At 44.2% G+C, this 14,466-nt stretch overlaps 1 protein-coding gene across 1 annotated transcript in view; it reads left to right on the forward strand.

The window, feature by feature from the left end:
* Positions 1 to 14,466, forward strand: part of dnm1a (dynamin 1a) — a 74,015-nt gene that overhangs the window by 25,784 nt on the left and 33,765 nt on the right. Inside the window, 9 exon segments of the mRNA XM_048258396.1 lie at positions 486 to 646; positions 1,264 to 1,406; positions 1,689 to 1,762; positions 1,765 to 1,823; positions 4,220 to 4,287; positions 8,365 to 8,503; positions 12,574 to 12,660; positions 13,078 to 13,148; positions 13,576 to 13,633. Coding sequence (XP_048114353.1) covers positions 486 to 646; positions 1,264 to 1,406; positions 1,689 to 1,762; positions 1,765 to 1,823; positions 4,220 to 4,287; positions 8,365 to 8,503; positions 12,574 to 12,660; positions 13,078 to 13,148; positions 13,576 to 13,633 — 860 coding nt within the window.

The following is a 14,466-nucleotide window of genomic DNA, read 5'->3' on the forward strand; positions in this document are numbered from 1 at the left end:
TTGTTCAACCAAACACCCAAATGTACACATACATTACAAAAATAACATTAGCTTACAATATACATGCACCATATTACACTTAGTGTGACTTTATATCCCTGGATTAATAAAATGTTAGCATAGTCTACTGGTTTCATTTGGTTTAACAGTGATTGTTTTAGCACTGATGTATAAAGGATTTTTTCAGGGTTAGGTCTTAGGGGACAATCAGACAGGACGCGCTTTGCCGCTCATAAAGCACGAAGTGCACAATGTTTTCATAAAAGCGGGGGCCCTTCTCCGCTTTGAGTTGAACGCTCAGGGCGCCTCTGCAAAATCACAACGCGCAGCAGGCGCACGAAACGCAAGGCGCTCTGGGCGCATAAGCAGCGCGCAAAGCGCTTACTGCCAATATGAAACAACATAAAAGACACGCACCTCACTGCATAAACCACATCCTGTCTGATCGACCCATTGAGCTATCTAACATGCCATGATGTGCACAGGTTACATTGGCGTGGTGAACCGCAGTCAGGCCGACATCGATGGCAAGAAGGACATCCATGCTGCCATGGCAGCCGAGAAGAAGTTCTTCATGTCGCACCCCGGATACAGGCACTTGGCCGACCGCATGGGGACCCCGTACCTGCAGAAAGCCCTCAACCAGGTGAGGGGCCCCAATAAGCCACTGTGCTGCTGGCCATCCAGCTTCAGAGAGTAACGGCTCCTACACACTTACCCATCCCATTCACTTTACATTGGCTCACGTCATCCGTTGCCGAACTGAACTGTGGGTCCGCTGCGTCACGTTTCTCCCGTCGCTCGCGTTGAGAACGCAACTGTGTGTAGAAGCCGTAAAAGTTTGATGACCACATGCGTGTTCCACCCGTACGCTACACCATCCAATTCTAATTAGCCCAACTCAGTCAGGCACTGTAAATCAGCTAATTAATTAAATGACTAATTAAGTGTTAAGTGTAGAACTAAAGGGAATACATGGCAAGACTTACTTCCTGAAGCCGAGTTGTCCCCCTTTGCAAACCAGACACCTGTAGGAAATATATTTTGTAGGAAATATATTTTGCACATTAATATCAGTACTGATAATAAACATACAGTAATAGTAAAACATACAATAAGCATACTGTAAGTGTTTAAAATAAAAGATTGAAGACACTTGATAACCTATGGTCCCTGTACAAAAAGTATTCTGATTTCTGTACATTGTACATGGTGCAATTTGAGTGGTTTATATGAGTTTTTCTTTTCCTGTGATGTCATTAGCAACTGACCAATCACATCCGCGACACCCTGCCTGCTCTACGGTCCAAGCTGCAGAGTCAACTGCTGTCCATTGAGAAGGAGGTGGAGGAGTACAAGCACTACAGGCCAGATGACCCCTCACGCAAGACCAAAGCCCTGCTCCAGTTAGTCACACACACAAAAGCACTTCTGCACAAGCAACCCTTCATGAACAATACAGTACACACACACTATAGCCCAAACCCAAACATGAACAGGCACTCATGAATGAAGGCATGAGCAAATTATGTTTACACACACACACACACACACACACACACACACACACACACACACACACACACACACACACACACACACACACACACACACACACACACGTGTGACTATAACCACTTTTCCCCCTTCCTCTCCTCACATCTCTCCTGTCCTCTCTCCCCTCTCAGGATGGTGCAGCAGTTCTCAGTGGACTTTGAGAAGCGTATCGAGGGCTCAGGGGATCAGATCGACACCGCCGAGCTCAGGGAGGTGCCAGGATCAACCGCATCTTCCACGAGCGCTTCCCCTTCGAGCTTGTAAAGGTGAGTATCTGTGAACAGGTGTGTGTGTGTGTGTGTATGTTTTGTACTCATAGCTGACCATACAAACTCATTCTCGTCCCAATTTTGCTATACACATACACACTCCTTTTGTGAAGAGTTATTCACACACTATGCTTCTCAAGGGTATCAGAAGCCTAACCTGATACCAGCTCAGCCTGGAGTGAATCCAACCTTGATCTGATTTTGGATCTGAAATAAATCTGGTTTTGGATTTGGCTCTAATTGGTATGACTCTGGTATGAATATACATTAGTTGTAATCTGTCTCTGATCTTGAATGAATCTGGTGTGACTCTAGTTTGGATCTAACATGAATCAGGTGTGAATCTAGTATGGATATAACATGAATCTGGTGTAAATCTGGATTGGATCTGGGCCTGATCTAGCCCATGTGTTCTAGAGCCAGTTGCTATTAGGCTCAGCCCATGTGAGTCAGGCGTGACGGCTCGTTTGCTGTGTGTGTGTGTGTGTGTGTGTGTTTGTGTGTGTGGTCATTTTCCACGTAATGGAAGTTATGGAGGGGGACTGAATTCCTGCTCCTAGAAAAGCACACGCTGCTCCAAAAGTAACAGGTCGCGGAGAGGGGAAAGTACCTTTATATGCTGCTGTGTGTGTAGGCCTGTGTGTGTGTGTATGTGTGACTGAGTGTGTCAGTGTGTGTGTGTGACTCATGGCTCGCCTCTCCCTCCGGGCCCTCTGCCTTTATGAGTAAAACATTCCACCATCCTGCTCTGGAAAAAAGAGCACACACACACACACAATCACAGATGCACACACAGAGCAGACATGCATACACACACAAAAAATCTACAAACACAATTACAACACATAAATATTTAGGTTTACACCAAAATATGTTGTCTTTGCACACCTACCTGCTCTCACAGACTATCATAATCTCTCATAGTGTATAAGCACACAAACACAACAAAATATGTATATATATATATATATATATATATATAAACAGTCCTCAAAACATCTGCAGTGTGATATTTTACCTGAGCAAGTCCACTAATAATCTGCCACATGTGCAGAAACAAAATATATCACATAGAAATAAATAAATCAGTGATGTTTTAAAAAGATACAGCATAGTGCACCAAAGCATCTTTCCAACATATTTACAGTCCAGTACAGTCAACAGGGTCAAAGTTACTGAACACATGTCCAATTCAGAACAGTTAGGTTTCATTTGGGATAATATCAACTGCATTTGCAGTAAATTTAATCTGGCCAATAAATCACTGCCAGATCGCAGGCAAGCATAAAAGATGGCAGACTCAGGATCACAGGCAAGTTAAGTTAACATTGTACCCACCAACGTAATAACTTCCCTCAAACATAATAAACCACCAACATAATACACATCTGCACTTTTTGAACGTAATAACTGTCGCCTGCAACCACCGTAATAACTAATTTTCCACCAGCTTAGAAATTAGTACATTAGTGGGAAGTTATCACTTTTGTGGGAAGGTATAAAAAAGTTATTACATTAACTTCCCGCAAATGTAATAAATCACTAATTTAGCGAGATGCCATCTATTTTATCGGTTGTATGAAAATGTCTGTCAAAGATCGTCTCTATCTAAACAGATCTCATGACCATATAATATATTTTGTTTATTTCCTCAATTAGAGCACATACAGCAGAGCATTGTAGTAAGAGGTGTATTTACTGTATGCGTATACCTTCTGAACTGAATGCCAAATTTTCAAAAATGGAATCCAATCATTTTTGGATGATTAATTAATGGAAGTTTTAACAACCTAGGGTCTATTTATGGATGATAACAATCAAACTTGTTTGGGAGCAAAAATACATTAATCCAAATAGTTTTGATCTAGGCCATTTTTGCACTTAGCTTGCAGTGCACGGGGCATCAAATCACGTCAAAATAAATCACTTTTTTGAAACTCGACTCAACTTAAACTCATGTGTGTGCGTGTGTCTGTGTGTGTGTGAGAGAGAGAGTGAGAAAGGTTGACAATGGTTGACAAAGAAAAGTTGACCATGGTACTGTCAACAACATCATTGAAAAAAGTAAGTGTTAAAAAGAGTTAAAAAGTAAAAAGGATAACTATCTTTTGAAATATTGTTTTTAGAACGTACACTTACCTAACTTTCCTCAGAACCTCCTAGTCTTGAGCACTGACTCTTTAATGCTCAGAAGCAGGTGATGTGGACAGGGTTGTTTCCAATCAATTAACACTTAATTAGTGACTAATTAACTTCCTGTCCAGAGTACAGCACTCTAGACTTCAACTAGTTAAGGTTTAACATATGGGACTAAACACTCTCTAAAATATTCTCTCTCTCTCTCTTTCCCTTTCCCTCCTCTCTATGTACTTTCTTTTTCTGTGTTTGTTCAGATGGAGTTTGATGAGAAGGAGCTTCGTAAGGAAATCAGCTATGCCATCAAGAACATCCATGGCATCAGGCACGTCTGCTCTTACCTTTTCCCATCCTCTCTCTCTCTTTCTCACACACCACACACTCTATTTTTTATCTTTTGCCTTCATTGGCCCATCTGTTGGAATTCAGTCACTCACAAGTCTGATCATAGACCTCGGCTATCTGGAGGAGACCTTTATGCCTGCCCTTATCCACCAGCAACGGCATCCGCTGTCTGTCCAGATATTTTTAAGTGATATATTACACACACACACATACATACACAGATAATGTGATTAGATTTGTGACTGACCCCCAGATAATGGACCTTTTTCACAGTAGCCATTTTTCATATGAAATCTATGGCACACCCAGGTGTATTAAATTAAGGTTCTGATTCTGCTACACTTTAATTGATCAAAGACTTCATTCATGTAATTAGTAACACTAATTCCCCTACTATTTCATGTCAAAATGGCTGCTGTGAAAAAGGTGTATAGTTCGTAGCCTTGGCTGACCGTCAGTCTGTGTATGTCTCTTGTACTGGTCTAGTCTGTAACTACCTTGTGTGAGTGTGAGTGTGAGTACAGTCCTTCTGTCAGTCATTCTGAGGTTCTGCTCGATCTGGACCACACCAACAGGCTCACATCTAGAGACAAATGCCTGATAGGGCGGCATGTAACTGAAGCGTTCAGTTTGCATAGCATCTGCTGCAACAATTAGCTTCCACTGTAATCAATGGAAATGGCTATACCACAGCAGTGTGTACGTTCAATCAGACGGATCACAGTATCAGACCAGTCTCCTAAACCTATTTTTAAATGATGTGAATGGAGCGATTCAGTTGCGGGCCCAGTGTAGCCCAGGCCTGATTTGTTGTTGGAGCCTTTATGTGCTCTCATGAGCGTAAAGTCATAGGATTGATGTCAGACTGTTAGAAACAGGGTTGCCCAGAACTAAAGTGGCTCCAAGCCTCTAGAATGACTGGTCTCCACCGATCTGCCCTTTCCTATGTACAGTAGGAGCTGCTTGGGGAGAATCACACTACTGCTTGCCATGTGTGGCCACTGTAGTAGTTATCTACAGCTATGAAACAACATACAGTAGAAGTTAGCGCTACTCCATGTTATCTGATGACTGATGACACTTTAGCCACACTTCTACTGTGGAGTCAAACCATGTATAGTGCTCATAGTAAAGTATGACCACCTCTTCATATTACACTAAGACCATGTATTTTCATGGTAAAATATGACCACTTCCTCATATTTGAGACCATATGTTCTTCCATGTGCCAGTAGATACCATTGTTTCTGATGTACAATGTGACCACCATTATTGTTGAATTATACCTCCAAACTGCTTTACTCAGGGCCCATTGGGTCATGTGGATCATATTCTGACATGTAATAGTTTGGAACACTAGTAGTCTCTGGTTGTTATGCTGTTTGTGTTGAGTCAGGTGAGGTGAGGTCTGGAGGTTGATGGTAAATCTTAAGATGGTGGTGATTCCCACAAAAGGTGCCTACAGATGTTAGTTTTACAGTGATGTGTCTAGCCAAAGAACAAACCAAAACAGGTTATGGACTGCAGGAGGATTGCATAAATAAATGGAAGCTTGCACTGACTGCTTCTTATCGTCAGTCATCTCTGTTATCAGCTTTTATTTCTTTTATTCTTAATCAGAAATAACTTTAATAATGTTGAGTGTGTGTGTGTGTGTGTGTGTGTGTGTGTGTGTGTGTGTGTGTGCATGCAGGTGTTGGTGTGTGTGTGTTTGATTTAAAATTCTGTTTAATTAACTCTTATTTCTTCTGCCTAACCTCCCTCCCTCCCTCTTTCTCTTCTCCCTCCACTCCTCCTCCTCTCTTTCGTTGTCCCCCCTTTCCTGTTTGTTTTTCTTTGGCTGGTTTTGCGTGTGTCCCTGTGGCATGCACTGGACAGAACTGGCCTCTTCACCCCGGACATGGCCTTTGAGACCATTGTGAAAAGGCAGATCGGGAAGATCAAAGAGCCGTGCCATAAATGTGTGGACATGGTCATATCTGAGCTAGTCAATACGGTTAGGCAGTGTACGCAGAAGGTAAACCAGCAACCGGAGCATAGGCTATGTCTACACCCCCCCCCCCTCAAACTCGCACTAAACAAAATGAAAGACAAAATGGAAAAAAAGAGTTTGCTGTCTGGCACTATGGCCCCTGTTCCTGCGCATTGCAGTAGCTGGTTGGCAGTGGTGTGTTGGTGGGGGCGGGCACTGGTGTTTGTGTGTGTGTGTGTGTGTGTGTGTGTGTGTGTGTGTGTGTGTGTGTGTGTAGCCACAATTAGCTTGATGTTGGAAGTAGAGGTATCTGGATGCTGAGCTCACTATGCTGAGGCTGGCCAGGGATCAGGTTGCCATAGCAGCAGTCAAAGATGCTCCATAGTAACAGATTCACTCTGGGGGAGTAAAATGACATTTGCAAGCTGCTCTGTTGTGTGTGTGTGTGTGTGTGTGTGTGTGTGTGTGTGTGTGTGTGTGTGTGTGTGTGTGTGTGTGTGTGAGAGAGAGAGAGAAAGAGCAAGAGAGTGAGTGGGGGATAGGCTAAAGTAAGTTCCAGAGACTGAGCAGCAGCCTGATTCCTGCATGATCACATGTGAGCTCAGCATACTGCCACCTGCTGGTGAGACAGTGGCAGCGCACCTGGAACCAAAGGCAACCTCCATCCTCCGGTCTTCAGTCTCCACAACAGAACAGTGTAGGACTTCAGAGTTGCCCTCAATCACCCTTGAAGGGTGTATTCAGCCAGGCTGACTAGACCAGAGACTAGACCAGGTCTGGGAGAGGGTTTATTGTCTAGACCAGAGGTGCGTTCAAATTCGTAAACATAGTTGAATGTTTGTGAACACTCGCAAACAGTCTGAGGAAGTAGTTCTCCATAAACATACAGTGGAGCTGGACGTGAACTAGACGAGGTGTTACCGTGACAATGGAATATTTACACCAAATCGTTCAAATTTAATTGTTCAGAGAAAACAGTTTCGCCATGAGCGTTCGCCACTGTTTGCCAAACACTGTGTGCCAAACGCACCTCAGGTATGGGAGAGGGGTTATTGTCTAGACCAGGTCTGGCAGTTATTGACACCTATCTCTGATGTGACCTCCACTAGACATCAACTAGGGCATTCATGACATGGTCATGGTCGAGGTCCTGAGCCTCTTCTGCCCCCTAATGGTGGTGTGGGGGCAGAGGGGTATTGGGGGGATTCTGGCGGAAAGAGGGGTATTAGGTGGGTTCTACAGGCAAGTTCATTTGGGGGCAAGGGGTAGCAGGGGGAGGAGGTGGTTGTAGGGCAGAGGTGGACGCTGGTCCCTAAGAACATAGCAGAGGAGTGGGAGACAGGTGTGGAGTTGTCTGTGTGTCTCCAGGTCCCTGCCTTAGTCTCAGGGTTTGATGCTCGAAGCTGTTGGCCGAGAGACGAGGTGGTGTGGGGTTTCTCTCTCTCTCCCTCTCCCACTGAGGGGGAGTGAACGTTGAGAGGGGAGCCCCTGACTGTCCTCCTGTTGAATGGCTTTTAAGGAGATGACCAATGTCTCACTTGCCTTCTCTTTCCTCCTGTGCTGTTCATATGTTCCCTCTTTTCTCTTCTTCTACCTGCACTCGTTCTGTCTATATCTGTGTATACTCTCTTTCTGTCTCTCTCTCTCTCTCTCTCTCCATCATCCTCACATTTGGGCCTTCTTGGGTGGCCATTACTTCTCTTATCCTCTTCCTGTCAATCACTTCTCTCTCTTTCATCTTTTCTTCTCTTACCCAACTGTTGTTTGCTACTTGCTCTCTCCTGCTTTTGCCCTGTATTTCTTTCTTCCCTCTCCTCCTCTTCTTTCTTTCTTTCTTTCTTCCTTTCTTTCTTTCTTTCTGTCTTTCTTTCTTTCTTTCCCTTTTCTTTGTCTTTTTTCTTTTCACTTGCTTTCTCTTTTCTTTCCCTTCTCCCCTCATGCTGGTTTTCTTACCCTTCCTTACCCTACTCCCTCTCTCTTTTCTCTTCTCCCTCTTTCAATCCCCCTCTCACCACCCTCTTCTCTCTCTTCTCTTCTCTTCTCTTCTATTCTCTTCTCTCTCACATTCACCTTCTTCCTCTGCAGGACCGGTCTCTTTACCCCAGATCTGGCCTTTGAGGCCATAGTGAAAAAGCAGATCCAAAAGCTTCAGGTGCCCGTGCTTAAGTGCATAGATATGGTGGTGAGCGAGCTAACGTCCACCATACGAAAGTGTAGCGAGAAGGTAATGCGGAGCCTCTGTCTTCACATTCACACGACCTCACGTCTCTCCACGTCTGTGCCTTAGTCGTTTGGGTAGACCGATGGCTGGACTCGCTCAGCTTACACACGCCAGAAAGACAGAGCAAAGCTAAAAGAAGCGATCTACTCTCTCACCTATTAAGCTGCCCGAAGAGATGAGACGCTCAGCGATCTACTCTCTCACTCGCACCCTATTAAAGAGATGAAGGGATGAGACATTCATCGACAGCTGGAGGTAGCCACACAGAACAGGCAAACAGCCTGACACTTATTTACACCAGTCTGGTATATATAAGCTCGAACAGATCTGCAATATCACAACTTTATGAAATAAGATGTAAAATTACAAGAGGGACACTTAACTAAAGAGTCACTTAACTAAAGAGGGGTTGATTTGTGAGGGCTGCAGGAAAGTTGGTGTGATCTGAACTTCCTCCTTAATCAGTTTCTGTAGTAGTCCTGTTGTACACTCGTCAATTCACACGCTTGCTGCCATGTCCACTCTGCCTTGGCCTTTGTTCTGCACTGTCCGATCTCTCTCTCTATCTCTCTCTGTCTGCCTGTCTCTCTCTCTCTGTCTGTCTCTCTCTCTCTCTCTCTCTCTCTCTCTGTCTGCCTGTCTCTCTCTCTCTCTCTCTCTCTCTCTCAGTCTGCCTGTCTGTCTCTCTCTCTCTCTCTGTCTGCCTGTCGCTCTCTCTTTCACACTCTCCCTCTCTCTCAGTCTGTCTCTCCATGGCTTTTCTGTCCTCTACGTCAGTAGCGTGTGCTTGGTGCGGTGTGGAGCGGTTCAGTGCAGTTGTGATGTCGTGGCCTGTATGTGTACACTATGTAATGTAATGTGTATGTGCATGCAATTATGTTGTCAGCTGTCCCGCCTTTCTCTGTCGTCAAATGTCAACAGACAGGGTAAACAGGGTTTGTGGTTTGCACCAATTGTAATTTGATTTAAGTTTGATATGACTATATGTAAGAAATATGTTTTAAATAATGTCTAAAGTTCATGCTTCCTCTCCTAAGATGGCTAAAGGCTGTTGTACGTTTTACTGCCTTTCCCAAATAGAAGTAAAAATAAAAACTCTGAACCTTAAAAATCTTTTGAAAACAATTCTATAGAGAGCTATCAGAGAGGGTCATGCTCAGTAATGTTTAAATTGTTAGCTTCTGTTTGCTAGTTGTTTGATATTACACCTTAGCTTTTCTTAGCTAAGCATGAGGAGAGATTATCGGCCAGGTGCACTTAAAATTGACCACCGTTTTTAGTGCAAAGGGTGCGGGAACTAGATCCTCTGCAGATAGACGCTAACTCTTGAACAGACCCAAATCTGCCCCAGATCACCTCTGGATTCCAGTCAGCTCAGAGCAGGGTCCAGTCCAGAGTTACCTGATATCTGGGTCTTTGCTCTCTTTTTGGTCCAAACTGTAGCATTGTAAGCGATTAGTCCAGCAACTATCGGTCTATCCTAAACTCAGACCTCCCCTGTATTCGGGCTGAATACACATTTGAATGTTTCTTTTTATGTACTCTGTCACTATATTTCTACTAAAACTATATTTTCTGTCCTTGTTGTGTGGCAATTGCTGGCCAATTTTTGAAACAGCTAGCCAAATTGTCTTAGTCTGGTTCTTCCTACTTTTAGAAGCATGCTGAAATAACAGTGTTGTCCTTTCTTTCTTTCTGCATGGTTGTTTGGTTGATTAGTTTCCTGGGTCGCTCTCGTCTCCTGTCTTACGTGCCCTTTTATTTCTGTTACTGTCAGCCGGCTTAGTTTCCGGAAGATTTTGTCCGCTTCCTAATCAATGTGGGCTAGCCTCTCAGGAGTTCTCTGGAGTATCCCTCCACTGTAGGTTCACAGGAGGTGTCCCACCTTACTGACAGATCTATCTGACATCTTCTCGAGCATCTCTCACTTTCTCTCTTTTCTTTATTCTCTATTCTTTTCATTCACCTTTCCGTTGAACTCTTTCCTTCTCTAGACTGATGAGACGTTGGCCCTCTTGTGCACACGAAATGTGCAACCTTATACATTTGAACCAAACTTACAGCAATAATAACAAAATGCAATCTTATAGTAATTAATAGTAAGTAATACAAATAAACCTGCTTAACCTGCTGCATATCACAGTTTTATTTTCATTACTTTTTGCAATAAGCAAAGATCCACAGGAGGTGTCTGTAGTCTCTTTCTTATTCTCTTTCTTTTCCTTCCCTCCTGTTCTCTTCATTCTCTCCTCTCTTTAGAGTCACATCACCCCACCACTGCATGATTAGTGTGTGCTGTTCACTCCCTCAAGATGCTCCCCCAACCCACCTATTTGCTCGTGGTTTAGTATGGCATATGAGGCAGAGCACCCACTAAATGGCTGCCATTTTGTGTTGTTGTCAAGGGTTTTGTGTCGGTCGAGTCTACAGTTTTGAGATGTGAGCACCACCGAGTTCCTGACTTCCAATGCACCCAAAGATCCATGACCCTTAACCCCCACATGCAGATAAAAAGTGCATCTATGTGTAGTCACCTGTGTGGTCCTGATTACAACACGAATGTCTGATAGTTTTGATAGCCTCAAGCCCAGGTGTTAGAGATAGGTTTTGGGTGAGGGTGTTAGGGACGCTCTAGGGTAAGGGATATGATAAGGGTGATGACTTTGCTAATGACTAAGGTTAGGGTGTTGGGCACTTGCTAAGGACTAAGGTTAGGGTGTTGGGGCCTTTCTAAGGACTAGGGTTATGGTTTGGGTGTTAAGATATGATAAGGGTTACGGTTACGGTGTTGGGGACTTGCTATGGACAAGGTTTATGATTAGGTTTTGGGTAAGAGTGTTAGTGACTCACTAAAGACTAGGTTTAGGGTGTTAGGGATATGAGAAATATTAGGGTTAGGGTGTTAGGGATATGATATGGATTAGGTTAGGGTGTTAGAGACGTGCTAAGGACTAGGGTTAGGGTTTGGGTGTTAGGGATATAATAAGGGTTAGGGTGTTGGGGACTTGCTAAGAACTAGGGTTAGGGTGTTGGGGACTTATTAAGGACTAGGGTTAGGGTGTTGGGGAGTTGTTAAGGACTAGGGTTAGGGTGTTGGGGACTTGTTAAGGACTAGGGTTAGGGTGTTGGGGATATAATAAGGGTTAGGGTGTTGGGGATTTGCTAAGAACTAGGGTTAGGGTGTTGGGGACTTGCTAAGAACTAGGGTTAGGGTGTTAGGGATGCACAAAGGACTAGGGTTTGGGTGTTGGGGACTTGCTAAGAACTAGGGTTAGGGTGTTAGGGACTTGCTAAGGACTAGGGTTAGGGTGTTGAGGACTTGCTAAGAACTAGGGTTAGGGTGTTAGGGATGCACAAAGGACTAGGGTTTGGGTATTAAGGATATGATATGGACTAGGGTTTGGGTGTTAGGAATATGATAAGGGTTAGAGTTATGGTTAGACACGTGCTAAGGTTAGGCTTTTTTAGGGTTAGGGTGTTAGGTGATGTCTTTAATGGCTTTTAGGAGACTCACCGGCTGGACGTGGTGCATTGGAACTTAAAGCTGTAAGTGTGTGTGTGTGTGTGCACGTATAGAGGGAATTTTTAGTGGTGGTGCTCAGGGTTACCCCTTCTCCAAACCTGTCCTATGCTTCTTTGACTCTGTGTTTGTGCTCAGTTATGTGATGTTGGTTCGTTGTGACTTATGCTGTGTTTGCATATGGGTGTTTACTGTGGCTAAATGTCAGACAATGTAATACCAGTGAAGCATTAGCAGAACACATAACTCTTCATAATGGTTATGTGGTTTTAATATTATTACGACAAAGTCTTAGACTTTGCACAAGCCTGTCATTTGACTTTAAATGTAGCTTCCTGTTAATTTTCTATTTTGCAAAGACAATTTATTAAACATGGTGCAGAATCTGTTGGGTGAAAGGGTGGATTGTGTGTGTGTGTGTGTGTGTGTGTGTGTGTGTGTGTGTGTGTGTATGGATGTGTGTATACTGTACAATGTACAACTGTACATGCATCAAATAGCATGTTGTGAGTGTGAGAGCAGTGACCCACCGATGTGTGTGTGATGTCTGCAGCTTGCTCAGTACCCCATGTTAAGGGAGGAGATGGAGAGGATTGTCACCCAGCACATCAGAGATCGCGAGAGCCGCACCAAAGAACAGGTGAACATAGCACGCACGCACGTGCACACACACAGAGACAGACATACACAGACATACACAGACACACACAGACATACACACACACACACACACACACACACACACACACACACTCTTGTAATACTTAAGCTATAACGACACAAGAACAGTGCAATTCAAACTTGCTGGCTCACGCGCACACGCATAGCTACATACACGCAGAATCTAATTCTAATGCATGCACACACACACACACACACACACACACACACACACACACACTCTTGTAATACTTAAGCTATAACAACACAAGGACAGTGTAATTCAAACTTGCTGGCTCACGCGCACACGCATAGCTACATACACACAGAATCTAATTCTAATGCATACACATACACACACACAACACACTGCCTGAGTGCTTCTCTCTGTTCCCAGGTGCTGCTGCTGATTGACGTTGAGCTTTCCTACATGAACACCAACCATGAGGACTTCATTGGGTTCGCCAAGTGAGTTTCACACACACACTCTCTCTGGCCCTTTCAGTAGCAGTTGAGGTTAGGTGCACACACACACACACACACACACACACACACACACACACTCTCTCTCTGGCCCTTTCAGTAGCAGTTGGGGTTACAGTAGGTGCCTTCCACAAGGTGGTCATACATATGTGTGTGTTTGCTGCTAATCAGTGGTTAATTGACTCCAAATGTTAGCCTGGCCACACCTAGATACAGGTCATTGGTGGTGCAAATGGGGATTAACATTAATTGGTCAACAGTGCGAGAATTACTAGACATAGTGTAAAAACGAATGTAAAATAAAATGATATAAAATACAACTGCACGTGTTGCATGTGTTTGCTGCTAATTAGTTTAGGTAAACTTTAGGCTATTAGATGTGTGCTGATCTACATGTTTGCTACCTCCACAGTGCACAGCAGAGAAGCGCTCAAAAGGTCGGAGGAGGGAAGAAAGCTACTGGAAATCAGGTGTGTGCCTCAATCACAGTGCCACCCACAGGCTGGGAGGGTTAATGCACTCACACTACTGCAGATAGTTGTTATTATGTTGATCTCACATGCACAGATAGAACAGTGGACTCTAAGAACAAAGTCTTGTTGGGGAAGCTTACAGGTCTTGTAGAACCATTCAGAATGGCTGATTCGTCAAAGATGCCGGTGACCCATTAAGCACAACTATACCTCATAAAGTTGCTTTGGAGAGCTGCGAGTGACATCACCTTTTAAGAGGATGTCATTGTGAGGCTAGGACCATGCTCACCTGCTGTCTTTTCACACACACACACACACACACACACAAAAGGCTCTTTGACCATTTGTAGAAGTGGCTCTAGAGTGCACTACTGCTTTCCTCACAGATGATTGTCTGAAGATTAACTAAAGGAGACTGATCCCAAATTTAGTGTTCTGTGTAGGAACTCATGCATGCTCTTCCTTTTCAGTAAAAATACAAGAAGTCAGTCAACACACGCAAAGACACACAAACACACACACTTGCATGCAGAAAACTCCACAAAGACACACACATAAACGTGTGTGCACACACACACACACACACACACACACACACACACGCTTCCATAAAGTCCTAGCCCCCAGGACACACGTCCACTAATGTATCTCCTGCTTACGCAACTCCAGTTCAGCTCTAGTGCTCCAAGTTAGTGTGACATCACCCGTGGCTTATCGTCGTAGTAACACTGGCTTGGACGCGAGCCAGGCCTCTCTGAGTGTATCTCCTCTCACTCACTCCCCGTGTGCTGCGCTGGGCGCCATGACGACCCCAGTGGCTGGCAGTAATG

This window comes from Alosa alosa, chromosome 12 (assembly GCF_017589495.1).
Source record: "Alosa alosa isolate M-15738 ecotype Scorff River chromosome 12, AALO_Geno_1.1, whole genome shotgun sequence".
Taxonomy (NCBI): Eukaryota; Metazoa; Chordata; class Actinopteri; order Clupeiformes; family Clupeidae; genus Alosa; species Alosa alosa.